This window comes from Dioscorea cayenensis, unplaced genomic scaffold, assembly GCF_009730915.1.
Source record: "Dioscorea cayenensis subsp. rotundata cultivar TDr96_F1 unplaced genomic scaffold, TDr96_F1_v2_PseudoChromosome.rev07_lg8_w22 25.fasta BLBR01001060.1, whole genome shotgun sequence".
NCBI classification, from domain to species: domain Eukaryota; kingdom Viridiplantae; phylum Streptophyta; class Magnoliopsida; order Dioscoreales; family Dioscoreaceae; genus Dioscorea; species Dioscorea cayenensis.
Genome location: NW_024087451.1, coordinates 6,980 through 20,934, shown reverse-complemented (window position 1 = coordinate 20,934; position 13,955 = coordinate 6,980). Strand labels below are relative to the sequence as shown.

At 31.8% G+C, this 13,955-nt stretch overlaps 1 protein-coding gene across 1 annotated transcript; it reads right to left on the bottom strand.

The window, feature by feature from the left end:
• Positions 1-9,437: 9,437 nt before the first annotated feature.
• Positions 9,438-12,123, bottom strand: LOC120255547 (pentatricopeptide repeat-containing protein At2g29760, chloroplastic-like). Its single transcript, XM_039263359.1, is given in 7 exon segments — positions 9,438-10,210; positions 10,212-10,429; positions 10,513-10,605; positions 10,769-10,856; positions 11,042-11,141; positions 11,320-11,742; positions 11,777-12,123. Coding segments are annotated over 7 exon segments (1,905 nt in total). The 3' UTR covers positions 9,438-9,574.
• Positions 12,124-13,955: the final 1,832 nt, after the last annotated feature.

The following is a 13,955-nucleotide window of genomic DNA, read 5'->3' as shown; positions in this document are numbered from 1 at the left end:
CAAGAAAGCATCAACTAATGCATTCAATATTTGAAAAGTACTCATCTAATTACCATTTGGTTGGTTGGTGGTGCATTAATATTTTTCACAAAAATGTTTATTTCTTTCTTCCGCGACTTCTTTATGTGACCTTCCACCAACCCCTACCAAGAAAATGTCATTTATTCATCATTAGCCTAAACCGTGAGTTAATTAGTTCTCAATTCCCCAAACTAATAATTAAATTTAATTTTTGCTGGTTCATGTACTAAATGCAAAACTTCTTATCTAAAATTCAATACTATATTTTAAAAAATTCAAAAAAAAAAACTAGTGTATTATTTGACATCCAATTTGATATATTCTGTAATATATTTTAAATTCATATATTATACTTCAACCTGTCTTTTTATTTGTATATTTTAACTAAATCACTAGAATTGAAAATTTTCATTAAAATTAGTTGGTAATCTAAAATTTATAAAAATTATATTAATTTTCAAAAATTACCCTTATTTAAAATATATTTTTTAAAAATATATTTAAATATTATTTATTGAAAATTGTATAAGTATATTAAATATACAAAATAAATTTTTAAAAAATAATAATATTTAATGTTTCACAAATTTTCTAAATGAAGTTAAAATAACTAAAAAAACATGACAAGTAAAAAAGATTGGATGGAATACAAAACTAAATAGTTAAAATTTTATTTCTCTCTATTTAAAAATATTTTATGTTTTCAAATCCTACTCATGGTTTGTTTATAATTTTTTATAAAAATAATTATTATCATAGTCAACACTATTATTTTAGTTGATATTATTTGAAAATCCAAATTTGTATCAAAGTGTATAATTTGTAATTTAGTACAATGGTTTGTAATCTACATTATGCAACAACCACCAACCAAACACAGAGAATAATCATGGTAGTAAATAAATTTTAATTTTCAAATACAATAAAGGAAATAAATTATTTAAGTAATACTTTTACATTAATTTTAACAGATCCGCCATAATAAATTTAAAATTTGATTTAAAAACTTATATTTACCAAAAGAATTATTTTTGATGGATTGTCAAGCATTTGTTAAAATTTTCATTTATTTTTTTTAAAAAAGCATCATTTCTTAATTAATTTTTCCAAAAAAATAAATATTACTCATTTAAAATTTTGTTTACAAACCACCATACCAATAAAAATTATGAAATTAATTTGAATAATAAAAATTTTAAAAAAATTATTGTGAGAGCTAGGTCTATCCTCTTTACTAGATTCTTGTCCTATGTTTGGACTGGTGTAGAGCCTATGACTTTTAGCTATTTTACTTTTAAATAACAAACGTGACAAAATATTAAAAAATATCTAAACAAAATTCTTTTAAATTTTCATTAATTATAATTTTACTCGCATATTAAAATCTATCAAAACTTATATAATATGTACATAATTTGGAAACCAACCCAAATTTGATAAACCTACTAATACAAGCCAACAACACTCAAGTGTAAGGTTTTTTTATCCACAAAAAACACAGAAGATATATATATCTATATAAAATAAAGATCAAAGAATAAAGGAAGATGGAACAATGGTTCTACAACAAGGGCAATGAGAGTTGTTGGCAAGCCAAGGGAGGAGGCAATCAGAATGGTATATATGAGAGCATGGTAACTTAATGATCTCTTTCTTCTTATAAATCCTTTTGCACACTACTCCCTCAACATCTCTACTTCATCCAAACACACTGCACAAACATTCACTCTTGAATCTCTTCTCTTTAACATCACCAAACTTGTGCTTCCTACTTTCTGATCTTCACTACTATTTCTTTCTGCTTCTCTTTCTACTCTTTTCATTCCTCACTTCTGCTTTTATTATTATTCTTCCATCTGTAATTTCAAACATGAAAAAAAATATTAAAACTTTAGCATAATGTTTTATCCAATGTCATAAAATAAAATTAAAAAAAAAATTTGCAATTTTCTTTTTAAAGAAATGTCACCGCCGCCCTGTATGAGCTAAGATTTCAACCTGTCTCCGGAAACACCCGGTGCAAGATACTGGTGCTATTAGATAAAGAGATCGTTGGCTATAAAATACAAATCGATGTCTCTCTTTTAAAATTTTTCACATAATTTATTTATACAAAATTACAAAAATTTAGAACTATGCATTTCAATATATATATATATACATAAAAGATTAAAAGTTTAGTATGAGGTATTATACAAAATCATACAAATTTAAATTTTCCAAATGGAGTTCTTATTGTGTATTTTGACATGCTTAAAGTTTAAAGAATCAGAATAAATACAACTTCTGTATGATGTATATATCCAAATTTAGGGTTTTTTTCAACCTTTGCATGAAGTAAAAGCAAACAATTAAACAGGGAATAAAACTCTTAATTAGTGATATATCAAAGAGATAAGCACTATCACAGATGCATTAAAATAAAAAATCTCTCTTTTTAAAACTTTTAGATAATTTATTTAAATCACAGAAAAATATATAATTTTTATTAACAATTAATCAGATCACAATAAAAATAGATGTATTCTGATTTTGGTGCCAAGTGGCAAGCATACAACTAGACAAGAAATTTCCCAAAATTTTAGGTTTCATCAAAATTTTTACATGAAATTAGAACAAGGCCTTGAGAAGGGAATAAATAAAAATTTTCTGGTGATATAATCAAAGACAGTAGCACTAATATATAGAAATCTCTCACACAAAATTTTATTAAAAAAATAAAAAATACTTTTTTTTAAAAAAGTAAATTACAAAATGAATAAAAAAAACTTTCAGGTGATAAAAATCAAAGCAAAAACCATACAAAAGGGGAAAAAAAAATTCAACATTTGTGCAATAAAAAACAGTGCAAAGTTTGATTATTATTTCAATTTCTAAAATAAGTATAAATATTTAGATTTCTATTCAAATTTATATATATACATAATATGAAAACATTAGATCAAACCCTAGCGACAAAGTGGATAGGATCGGAGAATCGGAACCGTGGATCGGATGGATCGGACGGTGGAAAGGGAGGGAACGAACCTAGGGAGGGCCGGAGAAACGCCGGAGCTTTTCCTCGAGGCGAGCGCGGGCGAGAAGAGCAGGCTCGTCCATGTCCGACCGATCAGGCGGCGTCGGTGCTGTCGCCGCATATCTCACCGGCTTGGGATCGGCTGGAGCTCGCCGGGGGAGGTCGTAGTGGTGGTGGTGAACCCTTCTCCGGCGAGCAAGCTCGACTCCGGGAAGCATCGTTGATTGATGAAATCGAAGAAACGAAAGACGGATGTGAATGAAACGCGATGAAGCTTCTCAATTTATAGATGAAATTTTTGTTAGATTAACATAAATGCCCTTCGATAATGAGATATTTACGAGAATGCCACTGGGTGATTTCCAGGGTTTATTTATAATTAATATTATAAAAATTGGATAATGATATATTTACGAGAATGCCACTGGGTTATTTCCAGGGTTATTTATTAATATTATAAAAATCAAATTGTTATTGTTGTTTGTTTTTAAATGAAAGGTTCTAATCTTGATTATTTCTTGTATTTCATTCTTTTAATAAAACCGGAATTTATCTATTTTTTTATTTTTAAATATTAATCTAAATAAAAATAATGTAAAAAAAATCAATCTATTATATTAAGAGCATGAAAATTTGTTTTTCTATTTGAATTTTTCATATTATTAAAATAATTATGTTGATCGATTATTCCTAATTCCACAATAAAATGGTTTATAGTAAATATTTTTTTTAAACACCCATTTTTACCGTTATAATTTTTTTTATAAATACGATAAGCATCAAGACCTAGTTAACAATATTATATATAATATTTTTTCAATATTATACAATGCTTTTAGAACACAGAGGGCAAAAACAGTTATATTTAGATATATATATATATATTAAAAATTATTTAAGAAAAATCAAAAATAAAATTACTCTGGATTATAAGGATAAAATAACCTATTTAAATTTAAAACTCCAAAACAAAATTGATCCAAATGAATTCGGATCCAAAAGGGATATCGGGTGTAAAGAATCGGATTCTGAGAGTCCATATCGGGTCTAAAATGTCACACTACAATCAGTGGCAGTTTCGAAGTTAACTTCAACTTTTAGGGGCAATTTTATAAGTTGTGAAGTTTCGCGGTAGCTTGCTTTTCTGAAATGCTGGTTTCGTTGCAGGTTCCCGGGTTTGAATGGAATGGAATGGAAACGCTTTATTACAACGCACAAAGAATTTGGGATCAGCAACGCCATCAAGAACACCATTTACCATGCTTCTAATCTATCCTTCTTCCACGTGTCCCTTATATATACACTCATCCCATTATGAAAAAATAAATGGAAACTTCGAAAAAATATATATTTTTTTGTTACTTTTTACCAACTTTTTCATCAAATGGAAGATTAGATAAATGATTATAAGGATCATGTTGTCGTGTGAAATATGCAAAACAATCCCTAATTGTATTGGTAAATATAAAAGAATACTAAATATTATTTTATGAAATAGTTATAATTATTGTACAATAATAAAAATAAAATACATAATTATTTTTTAACAAATATGAACAAACTACTCCAGTGTGTAAAAACGAAGAATTTAAATTTGTCTCATAAGCAATGACACAGACATCCAATTCAGAGGATATGGTGCCATTAGCAAGAAGGGGTTGGTAAATATATAATAATTTATTTAGTAAATAATAATAATAATTTATCATGTACAAAGATGATGTGAAAGAAAAATTCAAAAATTAAAATAATTAAAAAAAATCAAAATTAATTGAGGAAAAAAAACGCTCAGATATTGAAAGCACTGTTTGTGGGCCCATCCCAGGTCAAGTTAAGACGCTACATTTCCTGGTCTTGTTAGGCCCTGATCAGATAGCAAATCTAAAAACTTTTGGACCTTTTCATTTATTGATGTGCGCTTTTTATTTTTCTTTATATATGTATACATATATATTTTGTTATTTTGTTATTTTTTATTTTTTGGGCATATATAATCTCAAGCGGTATTGGATAGCAAGAGCAACCTGATTTGTGTAAACCACTTAATAAAAGTTATTAAAGTAATAATTAAGTCTTTAAAAATTGGTTTTTATAATAATTAAGTCCCAACAAAAACTTTCTTAGATAGGAAAAAAACTAGGGCCGGAGCTAGGGAGGGAGACAGGGGTCATGGCCCCCTTGTTTTAATGTTTTTAATTAATTATATATATATATATATATATATTATTACATATTAATACATATAATATGAAAAAATAATATTATTAGAAAAATATATTTGTGAAAATTCATTGTTTCGTTTTTTAATATTTTATGAATTAATTTATGTTATTTTTTCTTTTTCTTTTTTTTTTTACAAAAATCTATTGTTTGGTTTATTTTTTAGCAAATTAATATATGTAGTATAAAAATATTTTAGTTTTTAAAAAAGAAAAATTATTTAATAGTCCCTGAAACTTTTTGTTTATCCCAATAAGTCCCTCTGACCAAATAATATACCCTTCGGTCCCTCCTTTTTAGAATCATTTTTATTTCGTCCCTACCGTCATCTTTGCCCGTTTATATTTTTGAAAAACCCCATTTTACCGTTTGCTTTTGGGAGAGAAATCTGGCGCCATGTCTTGTCAAAGCAGCATGTTGCTTGTACTTTGACATCCCTCAAAAGTCTTCTTCCTTATCTTTTGTCTTCTCTGGAGAAGCTTTGCATCTTCTTCATTTCATTTTCTTTCTTCCTCCTTGGCCTTGGTTTTGGAGTGATTCTCCTCTTTTTATCACTCATCTCTACTCACCATCTCCGTTTTCTATGGCGAGCTAACTTCACAAAGCTCTATCACAAAGAACGTGTGAAGGTATTTCTTAGATCCCCATCAAGATCCCCACTCTCTTTGATCTTTTCGCTGGTGGAGCTGGGCCAATGTCATCTGTTAATTGAGGTGGTACAACATCTTCTTTCTCATTGGTTGACTTCTTCCTTTCTTCAAGAATAGTAAGCTTTCATGACGAAGAGCTATCACTTGACCATCAATGTTTCGTATTTGTTATTTTCCATCTGTTGCCTCGCTGGACTCGAACATGATGATTTTTTGGACTCCCTTGGTGGGCTCACTGATTTCTCACTTTCTTGATCTGCTGTACGGGGAGGCCTCTCCCCCTTGTTTCCTCTTACCTTTTGGTTTCAATGCCTTGATGAATTTTGGTGTTTTTGTTGCACCGGATAGAACCAAACTTTCCCTTGTAAAGCTGAGCTCAACCTTTTCCCGAACCAATGATGTCAACTTCAGATTATCTCTCTGGCATAAGTGGGGAAAACTAGCAAATACAACAACAAAAGGAGAACAGTAAAAGGGAATACTCAATGGATTCTAATTTGCATACCTCTTTTCCATCCAATGACTCGAGCAAGGCACTCACACCTGCTTGTTTCTTAATCATCGGCTTCAACGTAATGAGAATGCGTGGTGTTCTTCCAAAGTGGATCTTCTTCGCATCCTCGTTACTTTTATAAAAAGCAAATTGTTAGTGCAATCGTACATCCTCAGCAAATACCCTACGCATGGTTGCTTCCCGGAACATCTCGTCCCTTTACACGGGCGGCTACATTGGGCAAATCATCCATAATCCACTCGTAGGGTGGCTTTGGGCCCATGCATATTGATCCAGCGATGATGTGTCTTCCACATAGTAGGCTAACCATTCTAGAGATGTACATGAAGTTGTGGGGAAAAGTAAGGATCCCATGATGTATACCAGCAAAAGCTTTACAAAACTTTCTTCTTTCTCGCCAACCAGACTCATTAAAGTCCTCACCAAGCACTCCCTTGTTCGGTCTACTCCCCCTCGAATGTGCAACGTTCCTTCTTCCTTGAGAAATCTATTGCGACACCATCACATTTTAGTCCAAGTATCATTGAAACATTTTCATGACAGAATTGTAAATGACTGTCTCCCAAATTAAAGGTTTTGGTCTATGTATCAAAAACCTGCATCAACGCATCCAATACCGTACTCTCTTGTGCTATTGGCTTAAGATCCATCAGATGACTAAATGGCGTCCCTCGGAGTAACTCCTAATGTCTTCGTGTCATCTTCTTTTTCAACTGGCATACACCGTCCAAGTAGTAACGTCCATTCACCAAATTTCCCGACTGGCTAGCCATAACCCTCCTGATTGCACAAACAATACATACACATTCGGGTGATTATTTCGAATGACACTAAACATGTTTGTATAAAACCGGATACATAAAACAACTATATCCATTCCACATATTAAGTCTTATATTTGAATGAACAACAAAGAACAAAAATAAACATTAAATGCCAAAAATACTGTCATACATATAACAATTGCAGTAACCAAATTAATAAGATACAAACCACAAATGAATACTGGTTTTGATTTCAGTGATTTATAACTAACAATCTATATACAAAACATACTGAGAAAATTCTGCAAACACAGAATATTGACAAAATTCAACAAACACAGCATAATAAGATTGGAATTCGAGTGATTTATAACAAACAACTCTGCAAGGATTTTTGGACGAGAATCAACTCTCTTACACAAATGTATACAATTTTGTTCGTTTCATCGTAAATTAGGACACAAAGTAATCACATAACCAACCATTAGATAGAAATTACAAGATCACGTGTTTTCAAAGAAATATAGTTCATTCACCAAATGATTCCATGCTTTATCATAGAATGCACAATAAAAATAACTAACCTAACATTGCCCAAGAACACAAACGATTTCGGCCATGGAAATCATAGGGCTTTCATACCTGCTTGTAACGATAGCACGGGAGCAGCGAGATGGTCCAGTCAAGTGCCTTTCTTCTCTTCTTGGGTCTCCGACGACAATGGGTGCAACTCCGGCGAGGATGGTCTTGTAATTCAAATGGAAGATGAAAAGCCTTCACTTGTCTCGGGAAGAAGAAGAAGAAGAAGTGGGGACTGATGTGATGGTTATTAGGTTTTATGAGAAGTTTTCCATTTTTCAAAGCTTTCAAATCAATTAAAACTGAATGAGCAACATGGTAATTTCTTTTGAGAGATAACAGTGTTATCCATCTGTTAGGCTTAATAGAAATTATGTGAAAAAGGAGGGACTTTAAAGGATTTGGTAAAATCAAGGAATTTTTTGGCCATAGGGTAGTGTTTCTTGGACCTTTTGAGCAATTCATCTTTAAAAAAACATGTGTAAAATTTTATTTTTTTAGCCTTTTGACATTTAAAAAATTGGTTATATAGTAACAAAAAATTGTAAAAAAATTTATTGCAACTTGATTTTTCTATAAATTAGTATATATATTATTAATATATACATTATTTAAAAAAATATTTATAAAAAAATCTAATATTATTTGCCTCTTTCACTTTTTACTTGTCCTACAAAAAAATTTTAGTCCTCTTTAAAAAAAATTAAGCCTCTGTAAAAAAAAGTTTGTTGGCTCAGAAAAAACCATATGGAAAATAAGATAACAAGATAAAAAAAGACACAAAAATTAAAATAAATAAATAAAATAAAGCCTAAAAGTCCAACAGTGGAAATGTGAGCATTACCCTAAAAAAATTAAAAAAAAAATCCAAGAACCTTTAATTATAATATGCAATCTTTTTCAATTCTTTTTTTGGTTTGCTAAAAAATTTTTACAAAAATTTTAAAAAAATTGAAAAATTATCAGATAATTCAAAATTTACATATATGTACATAAGGTTATATATATATATATAAGACCCAATCATCATCATTATTATTATTTTGGTAATGTTGAATTCACAAGATTAAAAGCCAAAATTTTTTAAGAAAAAAATTTTCAAAACCTTTTTTTCGTAGATACATGGAACTTTTTATACTTCAAGTTTTAACCCTTTAAATAAATTTGTAATTTTAATATATAATTAGCATAACAAATATTCTTTTAATCCTTAATAAAGATATTTAGTAAAATAATCATTTACATATGGAGGTTTTGTATACTCTTTATAAGGGTTTATAAATTTTAAAAAAACTTATGATATTGTTTTGTTTTGTAATTGTTTTTTTATAAATAAGATTAAGCTAGGTGTCAAGAACGGACATATATTAGAAATTGAATTCTATAACACCTGTGCTCTTCACTTGTATGAATTAGGTTCAAACCCACCTCTTCATTCAGGCAAATACCTTTCGCAAATATCACTAACAATGAAATATAACAAGATATATTTCTAACTAAATTATTATTATTATTATTATTATTATTATTATTATTTGCATAATTCATCAGCGAGTGAGCACCCCATATATTCAGTCTCCGAAAGCAAGAAGAAAAAGCAGCACATGAGCAAAAACAATGTAAATCAAAGGATTTTTTATTTTTTAATTTTTAATTTTAATTTGTATTCCTATAACAATTCCTAGTTTGAACCCAGCGGACAATAAAATACATCAATTTACATGTAAAATAAGAATCAAAATGCAATAACAATCAAAATAATTCCAGAGCAAGGTTTTCTGCAATTTTTCACTCTCATCAGAAATACCAATCAGCTACTAATCATTTGGTTTTGCAGCATTTTTTCTAATCTGTTTAACATCATGTAGATCTCTTCACCTTGCGAGTGCGAGAAATCCCCGACGAAGAACTCATGAACAACACCATTCACCTCAATTGAACTGCATCCCGGTATCTTTTCAATCCCTTGTTCTTTCATCATGTTTCTAACCTTTCTAACATCACTCCACCGGGAAGCTTTAGCATACACATTAGAAAGCAGAACATAAGCTCCTGAATTCGCTGGATTGATTGCAAGAAGATGTCTTGCTGCATACTCAGCTAGCTCCAAATTCCCGTAAATGGTACAAGCACCAAGCAAAGCACCCCAAATGGCAGTCCCGTTCGATGAAATACTAATGCCATCGATGAAATCTTTCGCCTCACTTAGGAGTCCTTGTCGAGCAAACAAGTCCACCATACAACCACAATGTTCAGATGTTGGAGGTATGCCATAAACTTCGGTCATGAGAAGGAAGTAGTGCTTGCCTTCTTCTATCAAACCTGCATGACTACAAGCACTCAAAACTCCGATGAATGTGATGGAATCGGGTACCCCTCCGCACTCTACCATTCGCTCAAAGTACTCAAGAGCAAGCTTGCTATGAGCATTCATGGAAAGCCCCCCCGATTATGGTACTCCAGACGAGATCTTTGCATTGCATGCTTTCAAACACCTCAAGGGACAATTCAATGCACCCGCACTTTGCGTACATATCTATTAGTGCAGAGCATAATGTCGCGCCCATTTCAATGTCATTTCTCTTGATGTAAGCATGAAGCCACTTTCCGAGTTCGAGAGCTCCTGCCCCTGCACAAGCAGATAATGAGCTGACAAGAGTGATACAATTAGGGAATCACTTTTCATCCTCTGCATGTCTTCAAAAAAATCGCCAAAGCATCATTGAAGAAATTGCATTGGACAAGTACAGTAATCAAGGCATTCCATGACGCCAAATCTTTTGCGAGGCATGTTGTGAAATATTTCTAGAGCAACCTCTTTCTGTCCAGTTTTAACATACCCTTCCATCATCAAAGTCCAAGAAACCTCATTTTTTTAATGTCCATTTTTATGAAACAACAGCTCTGCTGCTTCCATGACTCCAGACTTGGAATACACACTTATAAGTGAGTGAAGCAACTCTTGAGTCGTGAATATACAAAGCTTATAGATGTATCCATGAACGACTCGGCCAATAAGCAAATTTCCTGATTTTTGAACAAGCTGACAAGATAGTTATCATAGTAGCCTCATCGGTTTTTGCACCAAGAATCTGTAAAAAGATGAATATAATTGTCAAACTTATGGTTTATATAATAATTTTATCAATGCTAATTCATAAGTTGGTAAAATAAATTGATACTCGAGTTCTCTAACTCAGTAAGGAAAAATAATTACTATTTTTAAACATGAAGATAAAAACACGAGGATAAACATAGTAAAGTAAAGATCTCATACCAGCATCTCTATAAAAAGTGAAATCGCTTCATCGAAATAACCATTCAGAACATAGCCATACATCATCGCATTCCAAGCCACAGTGTTCCGAATCGGCATGCTATCAAAAAAACCTCACTAGCCAACTCCATGAGGCCAATGCTGCCATATCCACTAACCAAAGTGGTTGACGACACAACATCTGGATCAGACATGCGATCATACAATCGACGAGCTTCACTCATCTCCCCAAATTTAGCATACATATTCATCAAAGCATTCCCCAGAGTCAAACAAACCGAAACCCCATTATCCTCAATATACCGGGTGCACAAGTTTCCCGATTCAAGTCCCCTGATTTGGTACAAGCTGTGACCATCCTCACCAGTGTCAGTGCATTCGGTTTAACAACAATGTCTTCAACCATATCCCAAAACAAAGACTTCACATTCTCCCACATTCCCATCTCAGCAAAACCTCCAATGACACAGTTCCATGAAACTACATTCCTCTCAGGCATTCTATCGAATATGATGCACGCATTATCAGAAAGCCGACACTTGAAGTACATCTGAACCAAAGAGTTGAGCACAAACAAGTCTGCCACTGCCTCACACTTAACAGCATAACAATGAACCTGAATTCCTTCAAAAGCTGCCGACATATTTCCGCAAGCTCTAAGAACAGGAGGGAAAAGTAAATGGATTAACAAGAGAAGGTTCCTCTTCAAGAAGCTGAACAAAAAAAGCAGCAGGCTTTTGTTCTGGTGAAGAACTGAGAGAGAAACCATGGATTAAGGTGTTCCAATGGAATGAGTTTCTCTGAGGAATTAAGGAGAACAACTTGAAGGCATAATGAAGGTCACCTGAATCCGGTGAAGAGGAGAAAGATAGGATCTTGGAGAGGTGGAAAGGGTCAGCAATGGCGTTGGTTTTGAGCATCAAGGCATGGATTTGGTGGAGAAGTTGCATGGAAGAGCAGTTGTGAAGGAGGGAATGGAATGGCGGGAAAGGGGTGTTGGAGGTGGCGGGAGATTTGAAAGTTCGTTTTGACCGTTGGAGTTGGAAAGATGGGGGAGGGCATGGTGGCACTGAGGATATCATGATTCATACTCTTGCATGTATGTTTATATATATATTATTTTTTTACATTAAAATTACTTTTGTAATTAATTATAATAATTATTAATATTAATTAATATTTATAGTGGAAACTTTGATGAGGTAATAATAAAGTGTTAGTATACGCCAACACTAATATAGTCTAGTGGTAAGGTATATATTTTTTCATGTAGAGAATGAGCATTTAAATTTAATTCAAGACATGATGAATAGAGTCTCCTATGATGAGCGAGAACTGCATACACTGCTGCCTTGTTAAAAATAAATAAATAAAAAAGTAGCTTGTATGCATGCCTCTGTTAAAAACTGCCATCTCATTTGGATAACAAACTTATATAAAAAAATAAAAATGAAATACAACAAACTGATTTGGTGACTTTAATTATGCACTTTTTAAGAATATTGACAGAAAAAGTTATAAAAATTTCATTTTATTGTTTTTCATTGAATTTTTGGAACTTACTTAGAAACACATCTAAAAATTTCTACAATGACAAGTTATTGATTTGTTAGAGATTAATTAAAGAGAGAACACACTGGCATGTGTTTAATGAAAAAGTTTGTTAGAAAAAAAGGGTCCAAAAATAAAGAAATAATAATAATAATAATAATAATAATAATAATAATAATAATAATAAAGAAACCTCATATAATATAGAGGAAGAGAAAAAAAATACATTGGGGAAAAATATAACAAATAATAATTAAAATTCATACGAGAAACAAATACGCCAGAGAGTTATAAATATACTCACGTGCACAACACGTGCCAGAGAGACAATGAATAAATAATAGGTTATCATTTATTACCGATCATAGTGGCAAGTGTGTACATATTTTATACGATTATACTCACGTGCACTACACACGTGCCAAAGTACTCAAAGTATAAGTTACCACCTTTTTCAGGCAATAACTTCACACTTACTCTAATGCATCTGTACACACAAACCAAAATTTAAAAAATATATATATACATATATATTATCACTTGCAATAATTCTGTTCCCTGTAACCCATAACTTGAACATTAAATATATTCAAATAAAAAAATAATAATAATAACAGAAGACAACATATTGAAAAGAAACCTCACAAATACAGTAATATAATTGTTGAGCGTTTTAATGGCATTATTTTGGTGGTTGAACAAATGAATCCAAGAAATGGATCTACAATAATTTGAAATGATGGATGATGCTCTGGCAATGTCAACATTTCAATACAGATTTTAACTAAAATTCTAAAAGCCGATTCATCGGCAAACTTTGCAACTACAGACATCTCAAGCAATCTAAGAAATTTACAGCTCCAGGCACAAACACAAATGCAGGAGTGCTGCTCCTTTGATTAGCAACAAAAATATGAGGTTCCGTGATGCAATTTGATGGTTAAAACTGTAAAACGATGATCGTCTACTCAGTAAAATATTTAGAATAGGCGAAGAAAATGAACCTGGTAACAAAAGCCATGGGTCCATGATTTCATGTATCCGGGAAACATCGAACTGAAATGTCAACATTGATTCATGTTTAGGTGAGATCCACACAATAAGCATCCTATTGGCCTGAATTTAGATGAGACAAAGACCATAAAGAAAACTGACCTTTAGAGAGTGTGTACACTTCCAAGTCATTGCATGATCAGGGCCATCTCACTCACATGGCTCTTGTCTCACCATTAAAACTTCTTAGCAAGCTCACCACAAGCTAGCAATATTTCCCTGCAGCACGTCATCAGTTGAAAGTATACAGAATGATAATATCAAAATCTGATAAATAAGATGAGTCTGGTAAGATTGGCAAGTGGCTTAC